General features: G+C 42.9%; 1 protein-coding gene across 2 annotated transcripts in view; it reads left to right on the top strand.

Annotated features, from left to right (window-relative positions):
• Positions 1 to 20000, top strand: part of DOCK8 (dedicator of cytokinesis 8) — a 709540-nt gene that overhangs the window by 506067 nt on the left and 183473 nt on the right. For both annotated transcript variants that reach the window (XM_069228642.1, XM_069228651.1), the window contains 2 exons: positions 9948 to 10043; positions 15332 to 15566. In XM_069228642.1, the coding sequence (XP_069084743.1) occupies positions 9948 to 10043; positions 15332 to 15566 (331 nt within the window). The remainder of the gene's footprint in view (positions 1 to 9947; positions 10044 to 15331; positions 15567 to 20000) is intronic.

The following is a 20000-nucleotide window of genomic DNA, read 5'->3' as shown; positions in this document are numbered from 1 at the left end:
TGAGAAGCTTGGAACTTAGAAACATTTGGGCTCAAAATTAACTCCAAAGGACTGGTTCCAAACTACATATCCGATCCATCAAAGGCTGCCCCTGCACTGAAGGATTAGCTATCTCTCTCTCTGAGCTTTTCTACAACCATAAATCCTATTCAGCAGCACTTTTTGAGAGAAGGCATCCAGACTTGTGGAGACCTCTTTCAACTACAGCCGTAGCCTTACCCCACTGAAGGAATCCAAGCTGCAAAAAAGATACTAAAAACAAACCATGTAATGGTGCCAAAAGTATACGGTTAGCAAGGGATTAGATGAGGTTGTGGGAACATTACAAAAACACTTAGAACTTTACTTGGTGGAGTTGCCAACTGGATAAGAGCCAATTCTTTCATTCTAAAAGCTGACAAGAAGGAGTTCTTAATCCTTGGCAAAACTTCTCTGTGGATCTCCGAGTGGTGGCCCAATAATGTCAACCTTTTCCCCGTGCCTGTTTAGCAGGCCCATAATCTGGCCGTTATCTTAGACAACAAGCTCTCTTTTGAAGGCCACATTAACTGTTTGACTTCTACCTGTTTTTCCTACTATATATCATTAGAAAAATCTTACCTTATTTTCTAATTTCCTTCAGAAGAATGTTCGTGCTGGATCTAATAACCTCAAAACTAGGTTATTTCATATCTCTGTTTGCTGGGCTTCCCAAAGATTGCAATTAGTGCACAGTGTTTCCACATGTTTGGTGCTGGGTCTTAGCAAACACTCTCATATTTCTTCCCATCTAATTCAGAGTCATTAGCTGCCGGTTTCCACTCATAGTGTATTTAAAGTGTTGTGTTTCTATTGCAAAGCCCCATACAACCATCCCATGAGTACACCTGTTTTTCCCTATATGACACTTCAAGTATCTTATGCTCCCCTGAGTACACATCTGTTTTTTCTCTTTATAACTCTTTGTGTCTGTTATGCTACTACTCTTGATATTTTGATCTATCTCCAAGGTTTAGAAAAGCCAGGTTGGATGGTCCTTCCTCTGCCGTGCTGATGGCTAAGGCTTGGAACAGCCTGCTATCAAAACATCAAGCAAAAAGTGTTTAACTAGATTTTACAAGCTGTTAAAACACCTTTATTCACCCCTTCAACCCAGTGACCAATCAATGTTCCAAGTTCCAGTTAGAGCCAGGACACCCCTCTATTGGGCTAATTGAGTGCTCTATCAAATTTCTAATCAATCAATAAATCACAAAAAGCAAAAAGATCCTGGTGGCTTCTCTAATTGCCTTACATTAAGAACAGCTAATCTTGACATACGAATAGCCATCTTCTATCATTAATCTATATTAGCGAAAGGACTGATGGTTCAGAAAACTAAGTGAAAAATAAGTAAGGAACAAGAAAAGAATAGAAAAGTTTGTAGAGGCCCAAAAATAATATGGTGAATGTCAGTTACTGCCGGCACACATTTGATGCATGCTTATTTTATTTAGTTTAAATCTTTATAATTTTTATACCCTAACACAGGTCAATTATCAGAAACCTTCTAAAGAAAAGTGGAGGGCTAGGAAATCTTGTAGTTGGATTTAGTTGGACAAAATTATAAGAATAGCACAATAGGTCTCTAGAATAGCACAGTAGGTCTCTAGAACCAGGATTAGTAGCAGTGGTACAGATTAAACACCTGTTGAGCCAGTGCATCTTGAGGACTTCCTTCACTAGAAAGTTGCTTTCAAAACATATGGGTTAAGGAACAAAGTTATAAAGGGAAGAGCATTGACCATGATGTGCTGTGCCCACAACATATTTGTTAGTCACCGGGTGCACAGTAATTTTGTTTTGGATTTATTAATTTAGAATGTATGAATTTAGATATCTGTTTGGCCAAAATAGCATCACCTAGATGGTGGAATTTAAGGGTGTCTCTCCATAAAGATCCCTGTATATCAAGCATACGGTCATAAATTTGAGATTTTGTTGCAGTAGATCTACAATGGTATAGTAGAATATACATCACTGCACTTTAGGAAAACAATAAGTTAGGCTGTATAGTTTTCACTCTACTGTGCTTCCCGTCACCTTTTAATTAAGGTCCCCATATCTTCCTTGACTATAATCCAATTTGTAGATACCCACAGCAAGCATAAAGGGAATTATTTGGGGTAGAGTCAGGTTGTGGATAATTTTAGAGGATGGCAATGCCTGGTTCCAGCCAAATGGAAATGTAGCAGGACCACCAAAACCTTAGAGTAGGATCTTGGTGATAGAAACATAACAGTTTAGTTGGATCACGTTTTGGTTGCTTGAAACCCACTCTGTGACTTGGCACCGATCACATTAAGCACCAAAAACTTTGAAAGACATTTTGATGTTGTCACCATAAATTTAGTCTCCTTTGTTTCAGCTGTCAAAATTATTCTGAGGGGTACTGAAGACATTGGAGCATTAGTTGATGGGATGATGCACCTCAAGTAATAACTACTATCCTTATCAGGGTGATTTGGGTGTCATTAGCATATGCAAAGAACTTAAGCACAAAAGATTCAATGAGATCCGCCAGGGGAAAACATAACAATTGAATAAAATAGGCCTTAAAATTGAACTTTGTGAAACCCCTGCTTTAATAGAATTAAATGAAGACCAAACATTTCCCAGAAACACTGCCTGCATGTGGTTGCCGAGAAATTAACAAAGCCAGTTATAAATTGTGCATTTGACAAGAATGTCTTCAAGTTATTTTAACAGGATGCCATGAGACACGGTTTCCAAGGCAGCAGACATCAAGAATCAATACATTGAGACATATTGCGGTCTCCCTATATCGCCGGTTCCCCAGACTCTCAAATGCTGGGAGCTCTTGATTTTCAAACAAAATTCCCTGTGCCTTGTGTGTTATGCCTATTGTTAGACCTTTCAACCTTAGGGAAGTCTCCCCTGAACATTTTACCTTCTCCCCTACTGTTTTGCTGAATTTGTTTTTGTTGCTCTTAGGTCTCTATGCAATTACCACTGCTAACCAGTGCTAAAGTGCTTGTGCTCGCTCCCTAAAACATGGTAAAACTGGATTACACCTAATTAGCATATTTAATTTACTTATAAGTCCCTAGTAAATTGGTATACCATATTTTCAGGGCCAGTTAATTAGATGCTACCAGTGGGCCCGAAGCACTTATTGTGCCACCCACTTAAGTAGACCTCTAAAACAATTTTCCTGTCTCAGGCCTGCTATTGCACCCTGTGTGCAAATTGCAAATTTGACTCTGCAAAATAAACCTTTTATTCAAACAAAACTCAAGATAGAGAGAGAGGGCGGACCAGGAGCTGAAAAGGTCTAGTATCCTGGCTCTATACAATAATTAATCAAAAAATAAAGGGATACTGTTCTTAACAGAGAAGACCCCTTTCCAGGCGAGCAGAGGGCCGGCTAGGCCGGTCATGTGCGGTGCTCCACGAACCTCAATGAGCTGAATGCCACCCTCTGCCTACAACCTATGGGGCCCTGTCATGACTTTCTGCAGGGCTGAACATTCACACATGTCAGACGTTTCTAAATGGTACTATCAAATTAGTTTATATTTTCTAAGACTGAACATTAACAGAGGTCACTTGATACACTTGTAGTGGTAACCATTAGTGTACCATCCCACTGACATTTGTAGTTCCCAATTAGGGAACTTTTATTCACTTGTGGTCCTGAACAAGTGCTTGGATCGGATTCACCTGGACCGCCAGGTGTGAAACATGTCGACCTTTACTCATTTTTGACTTCTATAGTTATGTGGGTACATTACCTTCCAAAAGTAGCTGATGATGCCTTTCTCTGGTGGCTTTTTTTTAACACCGCCAGGAATACTGTGTAATTAAATTACTTTTTGGTAACCCATAGACGGTTTTGGTTATTCACTTCTCCCTTCACTTACATTTAGTTCTGCATTTTTGACCTCATATTTTAGGACACCCTTACACTTATAGGCTTCACAAAATGGCATTGCATGAAAGGATCTCCGCTAAAGTGACCCTTTGTGGGGCCCGTAGGACATTGTAGTGCCGGTCCTATGAGGAGCAGCCCGATGATGAAGCATGACATCCCTTTTGGGATGTGTGAGGGCACCAAATATTAAGGGAGCAATTCCCCTACTGTTTGACCTGAATGAGTGTGTAGCCTTCTGGGATCTTCTTTGTTAGGAACAGTATCCCTTTATTTTTTTAATTAAAATAAACCTTTAGCGAAGCCTAAGCCTCCCTTTTTAATGCAGATAAGTCACCCCTTGCGTAGACCCTAAACAGCCCACAGGGGAGGGAACATTTAAAGAGTTTCACCTCTACTTTTATGTTTTTCATGTCCTGGTAATGAAGAATTCACAAATGAATTGTTCTCTACTTGAGGCCTGCCTCTACCACACAATAACATTGGATTACCTTATCACATTTAATAAGGGATAACTGTTGTTTGAGAACAGGTAGAAATGTCATGTTTGGTGACTAGCGAATTGTAATTTAAAATTGTCTTTAATGGTAAAGTTGGATTGTAAGGCATAGTCCTGAAAATGCCACTGTTAGAAAGTTGGCATCTTCTTGCCCTAACCATTGGGTGCCTGCAGCCTCTATCCTGGGTCATGTGACTAAGGGCCTGATTTAGATCTTGGCGATAACAGACTTGCTGTCAGTTTACAGTCTGAAAATGTGTCCACCACCATGACGGACCACCTGCCGTATTTAGTTCTAGGTGGTTCCATAGACTTCAACCTGCCCAAGTCCCACCGACTCCGCCAAGCATTCTGTCAAAATGTCTCTCTGCGCTCTCACTCCCATCACCAGAGGCCTAATTGTGGAACTTTCCAATGCTGTAATCGGCTTCCAGACCTTCACCCACATGCATCCTGACTTCTAGCAATCTGGATGCTCTTTGCAAACTACCAGCAATTTCCAATCCACGCTCATGCTTAGAACTCCATTACCTAGAATACACTGCTCTCTGCTTCATCTCCACTCCTGCAGGCCAAGGATGGGTGGATGAATTCAGAACACCTGTGGCTGGCTGCTGCTAGCCTGCTCACACCTGATGCATGTGATTACTGTGAACCCTTTTAGGCCTCAGCTCCCTTCAGCCCATTGTTAATCATTGTAGCTGTATTCCGGTGAGACTGACCCTTGTTTCCTTACATTTCTGAGCCATAGTTATTTATTGTTCCTGTTTCTGAGCCTTTCTCTATTCCTTGTTCCTTGAACTAGCACTGCCTGCAGTGCTACCTTGACTCCTGAGACTTAGCAAATCCTTGTTCCTGGATTAGCACTCCCCACAGTGCTACCTTGACTCTTGAGCCGCAGCAAAACCCTTGCTCCTGAACTAACACACCCTACAGTGCTACTTGACTCCTGAACTACAGCTATTCCTTGCTCCTTGAGCTATTTCTGCCTGCTGTATTTCCTTGTTTCCTTGATTCCTGCACCAGCACTTCTTGAAGCCTCTCCTTCTGTATTTTCCTTTTCCCAGTCCTTGACTTTCTTTCTGTTTCTTTGTTCTCATTCCTAGTTTACTGTTGTCCTGCTGTCTTGCTTCTAGTTTCCTTGTATTGTTTGTTACTTGCTTTCTGCCAAGTGTGCCCTTGTTTTCCTTTCTTTCCTGGTAAGCACTCCTACTTGCTAGCTCCTTGTCTATCATGGTTGTATTTAGTTCTATACCCTTGCTGTTACCACCTTGCATGTTCCTGTTTGATTACCAGGATCTGTGGCTCAGCTGACAACCTAGGTGGTGTTTCTTGTGCACTATGAGTATTGTTTTTTAGTTACTTTTATAACATCACCAGAGGGGTCATCTACACAGGCCCTGCCTTTGCATGTATATCCACTATATGGGTATTAGCAGTCAGAATCTGTAACAGTAACTGTGGGTGAGGAGCTTACTGAACTTCAGCCTTACCTTGTGGAGCTCCCGAGTGGTTTACCCCACGTTCCCTTTATTGTTAATGTTGTATAGATATATATGTCTTGCATGTTCACCCTGGGGTGTTAGTTAGTCTGGATGTCACATTACCTCTTGAATGCCTGTTCGTTCTTTCTAAGCCTTATCTCTCTTATTTCCTTAAATAGAGCTTCCCTTTTGGATCCCTTCTCTCCTCTGACTCTCTGTGTGATCTTGGGCAGATCTATACAATTATTCTGCCTCCTTTGTCTTCCCTGCCACCAGTCTACCCAGCACCCCGACAGTTCCTGACACATTCCCATCGGTTGCAATGGCACCATAGGAAAGTGTGGCTGATGGCTGGAGTCTAGCCACACTTACCGCCAAGCAGATTTGGATGTGCCATCCCACCAAACAAAAAGTTGTGGTCTGACCTCCACTTCTGACTTGGCGGATTGGTAAGAAAAGGGGGTGAAAACTCACCTTTTCTCCCATTTCAACTTCCATTTCTGTCTGTACACAACTAGACAGGACCCTCCATCACTGCTGCCACAGAACTACAGAGAAAACACAAACCCACTGTTGCTGGTCATGAAGGAAGGTAGTGCACATTGGCTGTGTATGTGTACTTTTGCAGTTGCGCCTAGCTGCACATTAGCTCAGGACCACTTCAGACATATACATTCACAGTAATTTATTTAAATTGCATAGGTCAGCAACAGGCGTTGGTCAGAAATGGGCGGGGCCACGCTGGTACACAGCACATATCAAACACATACCCAACTGTCATTATGGTGCCAGTATTCATTGCCAAATGAATACTGCCACCACAATGACGGTACATTAACACTTGTCTACTGTGCTGATGTGTGCACATTGCAAGGGGAACTGTACCTGTCATGTTGTGCATCAAGTTGTGTGTGTGACTAAGTATGTGTATGTGTGTGTGCAATGCGATTGCCTGGGTGAAGTGGAGGGTGATTTAGTGTGTGGTGTGGTTGTGTCAGTATGTATGCCACTTCCATATGGTGTTGATGTTGTTGTGTATGTTGTGTTGTGTGTTGTGTTGCTGTGTTCAACATTCAGTTGCATGTTGTTGTGTGGTGGTCATTGTCGTGCTGTGTGTAGTCGTGTTGTAAGTGTGTTTGTGTAGATGTGTGTGTTGGTTGTTGTGGTTGGGTCGTTTGTTGGTGCAGTGTCACTAGTGTGCGTATGTTATGTCATGGTTATACGTCAGTGTGTGTTTGCTGTATTTACGTGTTGTGTTGTGGCAGAAAGGCAATGGCTATTGGTGTGTTGTGTTATGTTGTGTGTGATGCATTTGTGAAGGGTAGAGTGTGTGTGTAATGTAGCTGTATTCCATAGCCACTGCCATTTTCCTATGTCCATTGGGTCCAGCAATATCCTCTCTCCGGCATAAAACCACCAGCAGGACACCACCTGTACATCTGTAACATCTAATGCGCCTTTGGTAACCCACCTTCCTGACTGCTAAGAAGAGCGATCTGTCATGGCGGTCTTTGGCCGATGGGTGGAACACTGTCAACTAGATAGTCTTTTTGGGCCCATCGCCGGTACGGATTGGCTGTAACACCGCCAAGTTCTAAATCAGGCCCTAATTGTAGTTGGAAGTTGGCCTTTGTGTATTCCTCCCAGACTGTAACACTAAAGGGGACTATGCGTTGACAGGATGGGCCATTCTGACAGGATAGGAGAATCGGAACTGTGCACAGCCACACTTTCATTTCAAAGAAGCTGCCTCAGCATACACACAAAAACTGCACACTAGCCTTACGTAACCCCAGACCCAGTGGAGCCAGGGCAGGAAGGAAGGAAATTGCAGAACAATCTTGGGGGGGGGGGGGGGGGGGACAATCCTGAAGTTTCTTCCGCTCCAAAGCTGGCACCAGGTATAAAAAAAGGACCCTCAGGCCCACTCTTTAGTGCAATCTTGGACCTGTGGTATAACAAAAGGATTGCCCCACTGCTTGAGGCCTAACCTGGTCTCTGAGAAGGAATGCTGGACCTGTTCCCTTTATGCCAAGCAAAATGACTTCAAGGGTCAGCTGGCCACAGTCCTTTGTGGCAATTAACTCAGGTTAGTTTTAGACTGGCCCAAGGCAAGTTCAGTATATCGACTCTGATTTAAGGTAGATAACAGTTGTCCAGGGCACCTGAACCTCTGTGATATATAAATGTCTTTCAGAAAAAATAATCATTACATCCAGTGGCTTAGGCTTGAAGTGAATGAGCTTCTTTCTTCCAGAGAGTGGTCAGATGATTTTTATTCTATAAACAACTAATCTTAACAGTGTTGTTCTTTTCCATCATCAAAACTATATCTGGCTGACTCAGCACACCCACAGCCAGGAGAATGGACTGGAGATGAATAAGTGCAGAAAAAAACAAGTCAATTAACCTCCTCCATCAATACAGCGAGGATCCAGTGAGGATCCAGAATGACATTTTCATATCCATCAGGACTTCCCCTGCCCTACTCCACATTAGGGACGACCTAAACACAAACTTTTTAAAGAAAACTACATAGCATCAAAATAACAGTCCAGTCCTCTCTCGGAACCCAGCTACCCCTTCAGTCACTGTTTGGCTATTTCTTTGATTTTGACCATCTGCAGACCTCTGCTGCGGTTTATCTAGGTTTGCACTATACATATACCACATACCATGAGTGAATCTCTAAGCAAGAATCATGTAAACCCTAATGTTTAATTTTTATATCCTTTGCTGCCCAGCTTCTTGGGCAGCTGACCAGCAACTGATCAATTTCAGCAGCTTATCTCAGTGGAAGCTTCTCTCTGATCAGAGGCTGAATTTCTCATATGTTCCTGAAATCAAATCCAAGTTGGACTGACATCTTAATTTTTCAGTTCTCAATAAATGACTGAAGTACTTACCTTTGACATTGCATGATTCCCTGTCTCGCCGATCAACAACAGGCATAACCTTGGTCTTCTCATGGACTCCAGTCTTTCCTTAAAGCACAGAGTGGCAAGTGTTCTAAAAGCCTGCTTTTTAAGAGTTGGTTTAAACGTCTCGTCCATCTTGACATTATACACTGCATTATGGTGATTATGGTGTTGAATGCTTTTTATTTCTGCCTGTGGATTTAGCCAATAGTCTTTATCCCGGCCTAGCAGTGAAATCAGTGATCTCACTTCAGGGAGTGTGTGCGAGCTTCAAGGACATCAACTATCTCTTTCTGAGTCACATGCTTTCATTTCATGCAGGATTCTGTGGTCAATCAAAGAGAAACCGCTGGCGATCTATTATTGTGAGAGAACAGAGAATGTGGAAAGGGGTCGAATCGATGTTTTGTTTTTAAGGCGTGCTACACTGGAACTCCGTGCCTGCTAGCATCGACTCATATATATGCTCCCTATTTAAAAGCACATGCCACTTGTGTTGATTCTCATGGGTCTGGTAACAGGAGTCACACACAGATATCGAGCCCTGCAATTGCCCAAAATCTCCATGGAAAAGACCGCTGTAACAGATGCAGTAATTGGCGTGGAAGCGCCTCCCACATATTATTCTCCCAAAATGTGCAATCCTCATTATTTCCTCTCATCTAGAGCGGTAATGATAATTCCAGACAGAGAAATAACGGGGATTAATCCGGGGACTCGTACCAGTGGTGTAACAAAGGCCCCCGGAGCTCCCGCGTTGCGGGGGGTGGGGCGAGCTCCAGGGGGCCCTCAGCACACTTCTCTGGCCTGAGAGCTCATTTGTGAGTCCAGAGTGGGGGCACCTCCTATTCTGCATGGGCGGAGCTCAAGTTTTGTGGCGTCAAGATCCTTGTGTTCAGGTACACTGGTTGGTTTTCGTGTTCGGTATGTAAACACATCGTTGAATAGAACAGTTGTCGTTTTTTAATTAAAAGGAATTAGCGGGTAACAACTTTTGCAGTTAGATTTAGAAATAAATAAAATAACAATTGTGTAGAAAGCGTTCACGCTGTATATTATTCCCACATTTAAAATTACACTTAAGCTACGGATGATGAGCGTCAGTTGACCAGGGCCCTCTTGTATGTATTTCGCAGAAGGTTCCGCAGCAGACTCCCCCCATTAAGTGGGTTGAAGGACACAAAGGCGTGTTTAACATCGAGGTGCAGGCTGTTTCATCGATTCACACCCAGGTAAGTGACAGCTTCGACAAAGCACGTTGAAACGTTGTTTTGTGAAACATTTATCATGGCATTGGGGGGTCGATGTAGTAATCGGATGTGCAAATAGTGCAAAACGGTGCTCTACTGGTGCAAAATAGCTTGCCACTTGTACAGCATATTTGATATAGCCCTACATTGTAACACATGTTCATGCATGGAGCAAACGTAAGTAAGTGATTGGCTTAGATCTGGTGGGACTGCAAAAGTAGTGCTGCTTGTCATGGAGCTTTTTCTTAGAAAGGGAGTAACAGAGCTTCCGGAAGCATTCAAATTCGACCCCTTTGTCACTTGACTGACTAGTGCAAAAGGACATTTGTACTCGTGCAGTTACACCATTTTTCACCATCCAGTGCAAACATTGGCGAATTCTGGTGCTGGTAACTTAGTACGGTCCGACAATATCAGCTCCAAGCACAACTGTGGGCTTCCTGCTAATTGGATGGTAGGCGTAATCAAAAGGGACTTTATTTACCAGGACACGTGCTTTTCCAGGGCTCCGCACTTGCTCAAAATGTATTCATGGATTTTGAACAATGTTGTCATGTTTATCGATGGTGAAGCAACTAATACAGCTAATAGCAGTAGATGACACTATTAGTCGGAGCTGCTGCGTTTGCTGTCTGCCCGGAAGATATGATTTTAACTAAGACAAAGGTGCTCGTGCTATATAGGTTCCATGTGAAGTTTTTTCCTGGGCTCCCTAAAAAAGTATGTCATGCCTGGGGAAAACCAGCGATTTTGAGTTCTGACAATGGAAGACTATTCCTCTAAGACAGTGGTTCCCAACCTTTTGACTTCTGTGGACCCCCACTTTATCATTACTGGAATCCGGGGCCCCCACTGAATCATTATTGGGGTCCAGTGACCCCCTACCGAGTCATTACTGAAGGCTGGGGACCTAATCTGTTAATATTATTTGATTTTCTAAGCAGTCGTGTACCCCCGGAGGAGGCTTCGCGGACCCCCAGGGGTCCCTGGACCACAGGTTGGGAACCACTGCTCTAGGAGGAACTTCAGATATAGTACACAAAGGGCATGGCCTATTGCCTCCACTGCATGCCCTGCAAAAAAAAGAGTAGAATGCACATTTAATTCCTGCTGTGATTGCAGGCGATGGGCACCTACACTGGTTTACATCATTTTCATCATAAGACATTGATTCAGAGAAAGGCAGGAAAGTGAGAAAAAAGGAGCAAGAGAAACATAGGAACACAATCACAAAGGGAGAAAGCTAGGAAGAAAAAGAACCTGAAGAGTGAGCTAAAGAGACAGTTTGTGTAGTCTCCCTAGTCCTGAGATTAAATCGAGACTAGACAGTCATGGAATTTGGTAGTGTTGGTGGCACGTCTTAAGAACATGTTTAGTCCTGTGCATTTTTAATATAAATTAAGCATGCCCTGCCTGTAGTCACTGCAATTCACATCTATGAAAAAAGTGACAATATGATTAAGTGGTGCGTGCGCCTGAGTTAAAGGTTTTTGGCATGGAGGTAAGAGGGCTATAATATGCAATTGCATTCACTATCCGGGCACCAAAATCTGGCCATTACGAGATAATGACCCTCAAATGATCGAAAACCAGCAGACTTGGTTTTGTGGGCTCTTTTTCTGGATAGAGTGCCAATTCAATGTCCTTTAGTGGGCTCTTTCCTAATGCAATTTACCACCAGTTTGGGGCAGGTGATAAATTGCAGCAGAGGGAATACTGTGGAACTGAGGGTTGGGAGCTGTCCCTTACCTAGAAAGGCTGCCGTAGGCATTTACAGCTCCCCCTGTAACACAGAATGACGGCAAATAAGCTTTGCTCTACTGATCCTCTCATCCATATTAGCTCTGCATCCAAATGGAGGTCTGATGCTTCCAGACCTGAAATTAGAGGGGCCAGTATTTGCAGACCCGATACTTCTGCATCCAGAAACACTGGATTACTCCGAATTGCCCAGAGTGGTTCCCTGGGAATGATTCTGCACCGGTCAACTATTAATGAGCACTTACTAGTATATATGGGCCTTTTCAGAAGGACGTTGTTGAAAAGTAATCAATGAGTAATTGCAGACTGTGTGGTGGTTTACACTTGAGAAGAAATTCTCTTCGGGTTTATGGGATTATATAGAGATTGGCATCCACCTACTTAGAGTCTATACAAGGATGTGCACTTTTCAAATAGTCCTCTTAATCCCTTTTGTATAGAAAACACGTGATCAGCAGTATGGGTCCTAAGGTTTGTTTGATGAAGGCACTACAAGGTTAGATATGCTATTTGGGTTATCACAGTGAAAGGAGAACTAAAATCAAAAACATTTTCAAGATCTCAAAAAGGTGTCCCTCAATGATTGTGTGATATAAGCCTATTGAATGGGTAGGGGCCTTCTCTCAGGTAGTTCTTTCTGTTGCTCTTAGGGATAATTGACTGTTCAGTGAGCAGTGTCATCATGTGCAGGTCAAGCACCTCTCCATGGTCTCAGATACACATTGAAAAATGTGGGAAAGGTAAAAATGTCCTGATTAGAACATAATGATGGAGCACACTGACAGGTTGCATTGTCATTGAATTTATGTGATATTTTGTGTCCTCGTGAGTGTTTAAGTTCTATTGCCTGTCAGTGGTGAATAGCCTTCAAGCATTACATGCTTGAGGTTTTGCATACAAAATGTTTTCCGAAAAGACTGGATCTTGATTCTATAAGCCTCTCACTTTCATTTGCTCAGAGTCAGGCATAGACCATAGGTCATCAAGCTGTAAACATTCCTACTGCTGACCCAGGCTTCTATGTTCTCCAAGGGTCACACCTCTACCAAGTAACACCTACGTCAGGGTTATGGGGTCTTTACAAGTGGTAAGCACCACAAAGCAGGAGACATAGTGCATCACTAGTTTGGGTATTTGTTCGTAATCTGGCTAATTAGGCACCACAAGAGATATTCTTTCCAGTGTGGTCTCTTGCACCGTTTTTACGGACTTCAGGACGGGTCTTAAAAATTGATACATGCAACAAAGTTGAACAGAGTTGAACGGGCTCCATCCACTGCATTAATGGGATATTATTGGTGCAATTTCATAACCTGTTTGTACTAATGCTAGACTGTTCCTAAACCATCTTGCAGCCACCTTTGCAGCAAAGTGATGTTGCTCAAATCCAGTGATGGTAGCATTCGTGTCAATAAAGTCTTATGTGTGTTTCCTGGGAATGCACGTTTGCAGAAACATGACTTCTAGGCAAGAGTTCATCTTTTTTGCTCTCTTTCCTCCCTTTCTTGAAAGAAATCAAATCTGCAGAGGAATAGCAGGTGACTGGCCTATGTGCTGTGCATGAAGCCACCGCTGTTGACCTGCTGCCAAAGAGGATAAAGGATTCCTAATCTGTCTACTGAAATTGCCCTTCATAGCGAAGAGAAAGTTGTAAAATACTTTGCTTTTTTTACTACGATGCCCATCCGGAAAGAAGATGCGGCTCCAGGCAGCTGTTTTTATGTTGATGGGGCTTTCTGGCCCAATTATTTGGTCGTATTTGATAAAGTCTTATAAAATTAAGATGTAGAAATGGCAGTTTGTCAAATAAATCTCAAATTCAGAAGTTTAACCAAAAGTGACATATTTCTTTCAAGTAGCATGACAAGTTATTCACGACCACAAAGACGACATTAAGGCCTGATTTAGGTGTATGGGGTATTCCATCACAAATGAGACAGATATCTTGTCCGCTGTATTACAATCCCCATAGGATAAAATGGGATCGTAATATGGCGGACGGGATATCTGTCACGTTTGTGGCAGAGTTTTCCCCTCTGCCAAGTTCTAAAACAGGCCCTAAGTGATACATTATTTAATAGAAGAGGTTAAGGTTAAATGGCCTGTAGGCATCCTGGGTATTCTCGTGTGTAGTGAGAATCAACACAATTGCAGAAACCACTGGGCACGAGAAAGATGTACATTTCTCTTGAGTTCGTCGTCATTAGCATACTGTGATGTGGCTGCAGGCAGCCATCAGGCACCCCATTAATTAGGTGTACTTTTCAAAACACTAAGGAGAATCATTTAGTGTTTGGTAGATGTGATGCATCTGCCAAAAAAGAGCAGATGACCCTTTTGCCAAACACACACTTTGCCCACCCCATTTAGGGGTGGTGAAATGCCAGGCTTCTACCAGTGGCATGGCAACAAAAACCTTTGACTTATATCCTCACCACAGCAGCCAGTGTAGGTCAGAGTACACTAGAATATCCTCAATGTAGGGAAGAGGTTCCAACTTACATTTTTCCTGTTCAGGATCATCTGCCTACCCTGGCGATCATGACCAGGAAACAAATGTAATGGCCCCACACACTCCTACAGCATCAGGAGCATTGAAGTATTGCTTTTCAGTAATAAACTCCCACTTTGGGTGCCGGTGTTGAAAAATTAAAAAAATGACAGAGTGTGTGCACTGAACTTGACAACCGCTCAGCAGAGCTTCAGTGCCTTCAGTGGAACTGCTGCTGCCACAGCTTCAATAAATGCAGAGATTAACTACCTGCTTGTTGAGGATCTCTAAATACGGTGGAGTGTCTTCTCCTAAGAATGTCTAATTGAGTATAATAAGACTAGCTGGTTCTTCGGGTTACTTTCACAACATCGGCCAAATTTATCTTAGGGATGCCAAGTCTGTCCTAGGTTAAATTAAAAAAAAAGAATGTGCAGGGAGTGAGTGGGCCTTGGGGTTAACACGAATGGTTTGTTATATAGTTAAATAAGAAGGCGAAGCAAATGAAACCATATTCCACAAAAGTAGGTCTAATTTGAGATGATAACCTTAATTCTGACATTCCACCTAAGAATGATGCACTGGCAATTTCGTGGTATACCAATATGGATTGAAGAAATATATGTGTGATCAATATAAATCTACATCGTCACTGATTGTTTTTGTAAAGATGATAATTATTTAAATGTGTATTTCTAGAAATAGCTGCATCCCTGTTCACCATTATGTAAGGTAACCCACAGTCCATCTATACAGCCACTTGTTACAAAAGTGCCCAAGAAGAGGCTTCAAAACTCTGAAAAACCTTGGAGAGTTTTCATCAAAGTCAGATGTCATTTCCTAGAGCCTGTTCATAATTGGTGAGGATTGTTGGAGAATTGTAGATTTTCTGGTCGAAACATGATTTTGGAATTCTTTATATAAAATGCAGTCTAACAATTAGAAGTGGATAACCAGATAGTCAAATACATTGATTCACACTAAATGCTTAAATAAACACATTGGTTTGAGTTTACAGGACAATCACCTCGAAAAGTTCTTCACCCTCTGCCATGCTCTGGAAGGACCAGTTACTTTCCCTATCCGAGTGATGGATCGCAAGATCACAGAGATGACCCTTGAGCATGAGCTGAAGCTCAGCACGGTGGGACTGAGTTCTGCTCGACTGGAGCCCCTTGTGCTGTTCCTGCACCTCGTTTTGGACAAACTGTTCCAGCTTACTGTGCAACCTATGGTTATTGGAGGCCAGACAGGTACCATTGGCTTTTTCCTTGTATTCTGTTCTTATTCGAATCTGTGTATGGAATCTGGCCTACACTCATCAATGAACTACACCTTTATAGTCGTGCAATGTTTTTTTTAAAGTAGTCAGAGATTTAATTCAAACAGTATTTTGGCGTTCATCATTGCTTACAAAGTGAATTTGCATTTCTGATGGCAAGTAAGCATTGTATTTTCTAGCTCCTACTCGATCAAACTTTGTCTGATTTTTTGATAAAATCACAAAAGTGTGCACAGTAAATGTATACAATCGTAAAAATGTATAAAATCTAAAATGCAACTGCTACAGCTCACAGAGGGTGAACTATAAGGAGCGGTATTAAAAACACATCAGTGCCAGCTTTACACGATAAAAATAAATAAATAATCAGTGCCCATGCAGGGTCCCAGATAAAAAGCAAGTCATAAAAAAGCAAATAGTCGGAGACTTTAACCTTTGCAAGAACAAGAAGGCTGGTCTCACTTGACTAAAATTCAAAGGCAAAAGGAGCGGCCGGATATACTTATGATGGAGACTATTAAATCTTGGGCATATCATAACAATATGAAAGGTGGCAGCAGTGGAAACATCATCACAGGAACATGCCTGTAAGTCCGAAACATTGCACCAGGACCCTGTAGGTAGCAGCAGTTGGTAAAACAAGTTAAATCTAAAATAAGTTAACAACCTGCAATGGAAAATGGGCATCTCCAATGTCAGAAAGGTATCCATCCCAGGAACGGGTTTAACCATTATGAAATGGCACATAGAGTGCTGAAGAAGTGCAGTGGACTCTCACTCAGCTGCATCCCTAGCAAGAAAAGCCTGTTTTATCCAAGAGCTGTCACCCTTCACAATGCCCTCCGGTTCAGCAAAGAGCTCAGGGCCACCCAGTGAGATTAAAGTTCGTCTGATATACAAGAGCCATGGAATGCGCAATATACAATCCAGAGCCAGACAGTCTTGAATGATAAGTCCATTAAAGTTCAGGTCCGTCTTTAACCACATGGACAGCCACAGAAGCAGGGGGCATAGCCCAATGAGGTCGGAAATATACCCCAACCCATCTTCCTCGTGAACCATCTCAGAAAGTGTACTCTGAGGAACTCTGAAAAAACCTTTCAAGAAAGAGTTTTCAATGACCTGTTGGAAGGATAACACATAACCCCAAATGTCACACCCATAATAGACCACCGTAATGCACTTAGCCCTGAATATGCATGGACACCACATGTGCGTGGCCTAAGCGCCTAGTCAAGACACTGATCCCACTAATTGCTGATTTTAATCTAATGGTGTGTTTCTTAAACTGGGGTTGCCAGGTAATCTTGAAATCTAGTAGAATCCCTAAGTATGACAAATGATTACCCTACAGATGGGTTGCCGCTTAATCCCAAACCTTCTAGAACTAGTGTTTCTGGGACCTACCACCATTACATGGGACTTAGCGTAATTTGTGGGAAGATCTACCCCTCCATGCTCAATTCCTGAGGATCCAGGCTGCTGAAAGTAACCTTGGCTAGCACAGGCTTTTGCTACCTACAGTAAGCTTGTACGAAGGAAAGTCCTTCTGTGGCAAGGAAAGCTGAGCCTCTCGGAACTGGTTCAACATTTTCTGGTCTTCCCTCTGATTTTTCTTTCTGTGCACTCTACTGTCTGTGAGCCCACTGCAGGTGCTGCATTTATTCTTGATGGTTCCCAGAATCAGCTGGTGATTTCTTTTGCTAGGTCATCATTGGCGTTCCACCATAGGGTTGTGCAAAAGAACAGCACAACTAACTAGAACATACTGTGAGCTAAAAAGTATGATTTGTGTTAGACCTGACATCCTCAAGATGGTCTTCCCCCACCTTTTTGCCTGCCTTCTCCGCTATTCTGACATAGTTTTTCTGGTATTAGGAATCTGTGCACCTTACCACTGCTAACCAGTGCTAAAGTGCTTGTGCTTTCTCCCCTAAACATGGTAACTGTGGTTCATCCTCAAATGGTATATTTAATTTACTTATATGTCCCTAGTAAAGTGCTACTACAAATACCCAGGGCCTGTAAATGAAATGCTACTAGTGGGCTGGCAGCAATGATTGTGCCACCCACATGATGTTGGCCTGCCATTGAAGACCTTGGGTGGCCAGATCTACACTGCCATGTGGACCTGACAAAGTATCCCTTTTGTCAGGCCTAAACCTTCTCTTTTTATACATATTAGTCACCGCTAGGGCAGGCCCTGGACAGCCCAGAGGACAGGGTGCAATATATGTAAAATACAGGGGATATACTTTTAAGTTGTCCTGGTAGTGAAAAACTCTCAAAGTCTGGTGTCTATGTAATTACAATTTAAAATCCTAACTTAAAGTAAAGTCAGATTTTAAATTGCAATTCTGAAAATGCCACTTTTAGAAACTTGGCATTTTCTTGCTTTGCCCATTTCGTGGCTGCAGCCTGTCTCTGATCACGTCTGGGGTAGTCAACAGTTGGGCTTTGTTAATTCCTCCTAGACAGCCACACACAATGGAAGTTTAAATGTCACTTGACTGGCCATCTTGGCAGGGTGGTAGGGATGATCTAGACCCAGCCTCACTTACGCCTGAATAGGTTGTGTCCTGTCCCCACATAAAGAGCTGTATACCCCCTTGAAGTGAGCCTGGAGCAAAGGAAGGAAGGGAAGACCTCTGTGCACTTCAAAGGCAAGTCTTTAAAGTCCCCTCTACTTTAAAGGCACCACTGGATATAAGTACTGGACATCAGACTCTACCACTTCAGTTCACTTCTGGATTCTTTGCTAGGAAGAAGGACTGCTGTGCTGCTACAAGGACTGCCACTCTGCTGGACTGCTACTTTTCTAGACTCCTGCACTGCTGATCTGACCTGCTGCCCTCTTACTTGGGTGAGAAGGAGACTGGACCTGCAACACTTGAACCAAGAATCCAGAGTGACTCCAAGGCCTAGTTGACTGGCCTTCTGATCTGAAGTCTCAGGGACGTAAAAAATTCCAACAAACCTGTTGCTGCATCTGTACTCTCCAGCATGTTAGTCTACCCTGTCAAGTGGTGCCATTCAAGTCCTGGACCCTTGGAAGTGAGCCTAAGTTGCATTGCCTCTGTGGAACCATTGGAACCAACGCATCTTCTGTTGTGTGGCACAATCCGAAGCAGAACTGACTCTTTGTCTTCATTGTGTGAGTTGGACCCATCGCAAGCCTCGCTTCACCGCTGAATTCCACAACTCGGAACCAACACATCACCTTCGTAACCCCCTCTGTATGTCGCTTCTCCCGAGGCAAGCTCTTTGAATCCCTCATCAACAACAGCCTCGATGACGACGACAAACTTCTGCATGACAGCCACAGCGTTCATCGGAATTAATGCATTGTCTCTGCTGTGCCACACATCCTTGACACTGGCCTTCGCAACGCAAGCCCAGTCAACAGGATCTTCAACAACAACACATCAGGACCTTACACCGCAGTCTCATCATATCTCAGATCCAACTCATCGCCTCTGCTGCACGACGCATCTTCGATGTGGACCCACACCAGGCTTCGCAACCTCGGATCAGCAGGCCTAACTGAGTCCCCTTAGCTGGCTTGCACTCCATCACGGTTGGCCTGAACTTTTGACTTTGTCGCAGTCCAGCACCACTGGATATCCACAGTTTATGCTTTGCGCTTTTTGGTGCTATTTTGCTTTAAATCTTTAGAATTCAATATCTCCAGTTCTACTAATTGGATTTTTGTTGTTTTGATCTTGTTTTATCTATCAACTTATATTTTTCTAACCAGATGTGGTATATTTATGTGTGGTGGTTTCACTGCTTTACTATTTGAGGTGTTGCATAAATACTTGACAAACTGCCTCTAAGTTAAGTTTGACTGCTCTGTGCCAAGCTACCAGAGGGTGAGCACAGGGTAATTTGGGGTTTCCTTGTGCCTTACCCTGACTAGGATTGTGGTTGCTGCTTGACCAGGGCTTATACCTCAGTGAAACAGAAACCCAATTTCTAACAATTCGTACATACCATAAAGGATAAAGTTACCAAAATGAAGGCCGTAAAAAGAGAAGAAATAGAATGACCACTTATTTCCAAAATGGATGGCTTTTAGGAGTAAACCTTTGTTATGTCAGCTAGAAGTTGGTTGAAGATGTCAAGGAAAACACAATGCTGTAAAGGGCAGTAGTCATTGAGGTATTCCCAAGGTTAAGGAAGAGAGAAGGAAAGAGACTCTAAAGGTCGGTAGTAATAGACGTATTTCAGGTGATTCATTTCCTTTTTATGCACAGCTTCGATAGCAAGCCTTAGTCATTCACAACACATTCTAAATTTGGTAATTCACTCCTTTACCCACTGTTTCTACATTGTAAGGGCCTTCCAGGCCAGCCTGACAGAGCGCTTTGAGAGCCTTTCAGCAGAGTGCTTCTTGTCTGTCTTC

This window comes from Pleurodeles waltl, chromosome 1_1, assembly GCF_031143425.1.
Source record: "Pleurodeles waltl isolate 20211129_DDA chromosome 1_1, aPleWal1.hap1.20221129, whole genome shotgun sequence".
NCBI lineage: Eukaryota > Metazoa > Chordata > Amphibia > Caudata > Salamandridae > Pleurodeles > Pleurodeles waltl.
The sequence above is the reverse complement of the archived record's forward strand: the minus strand, read 5'-3'. Positions and strand labels throughout refer to the sequence as shown.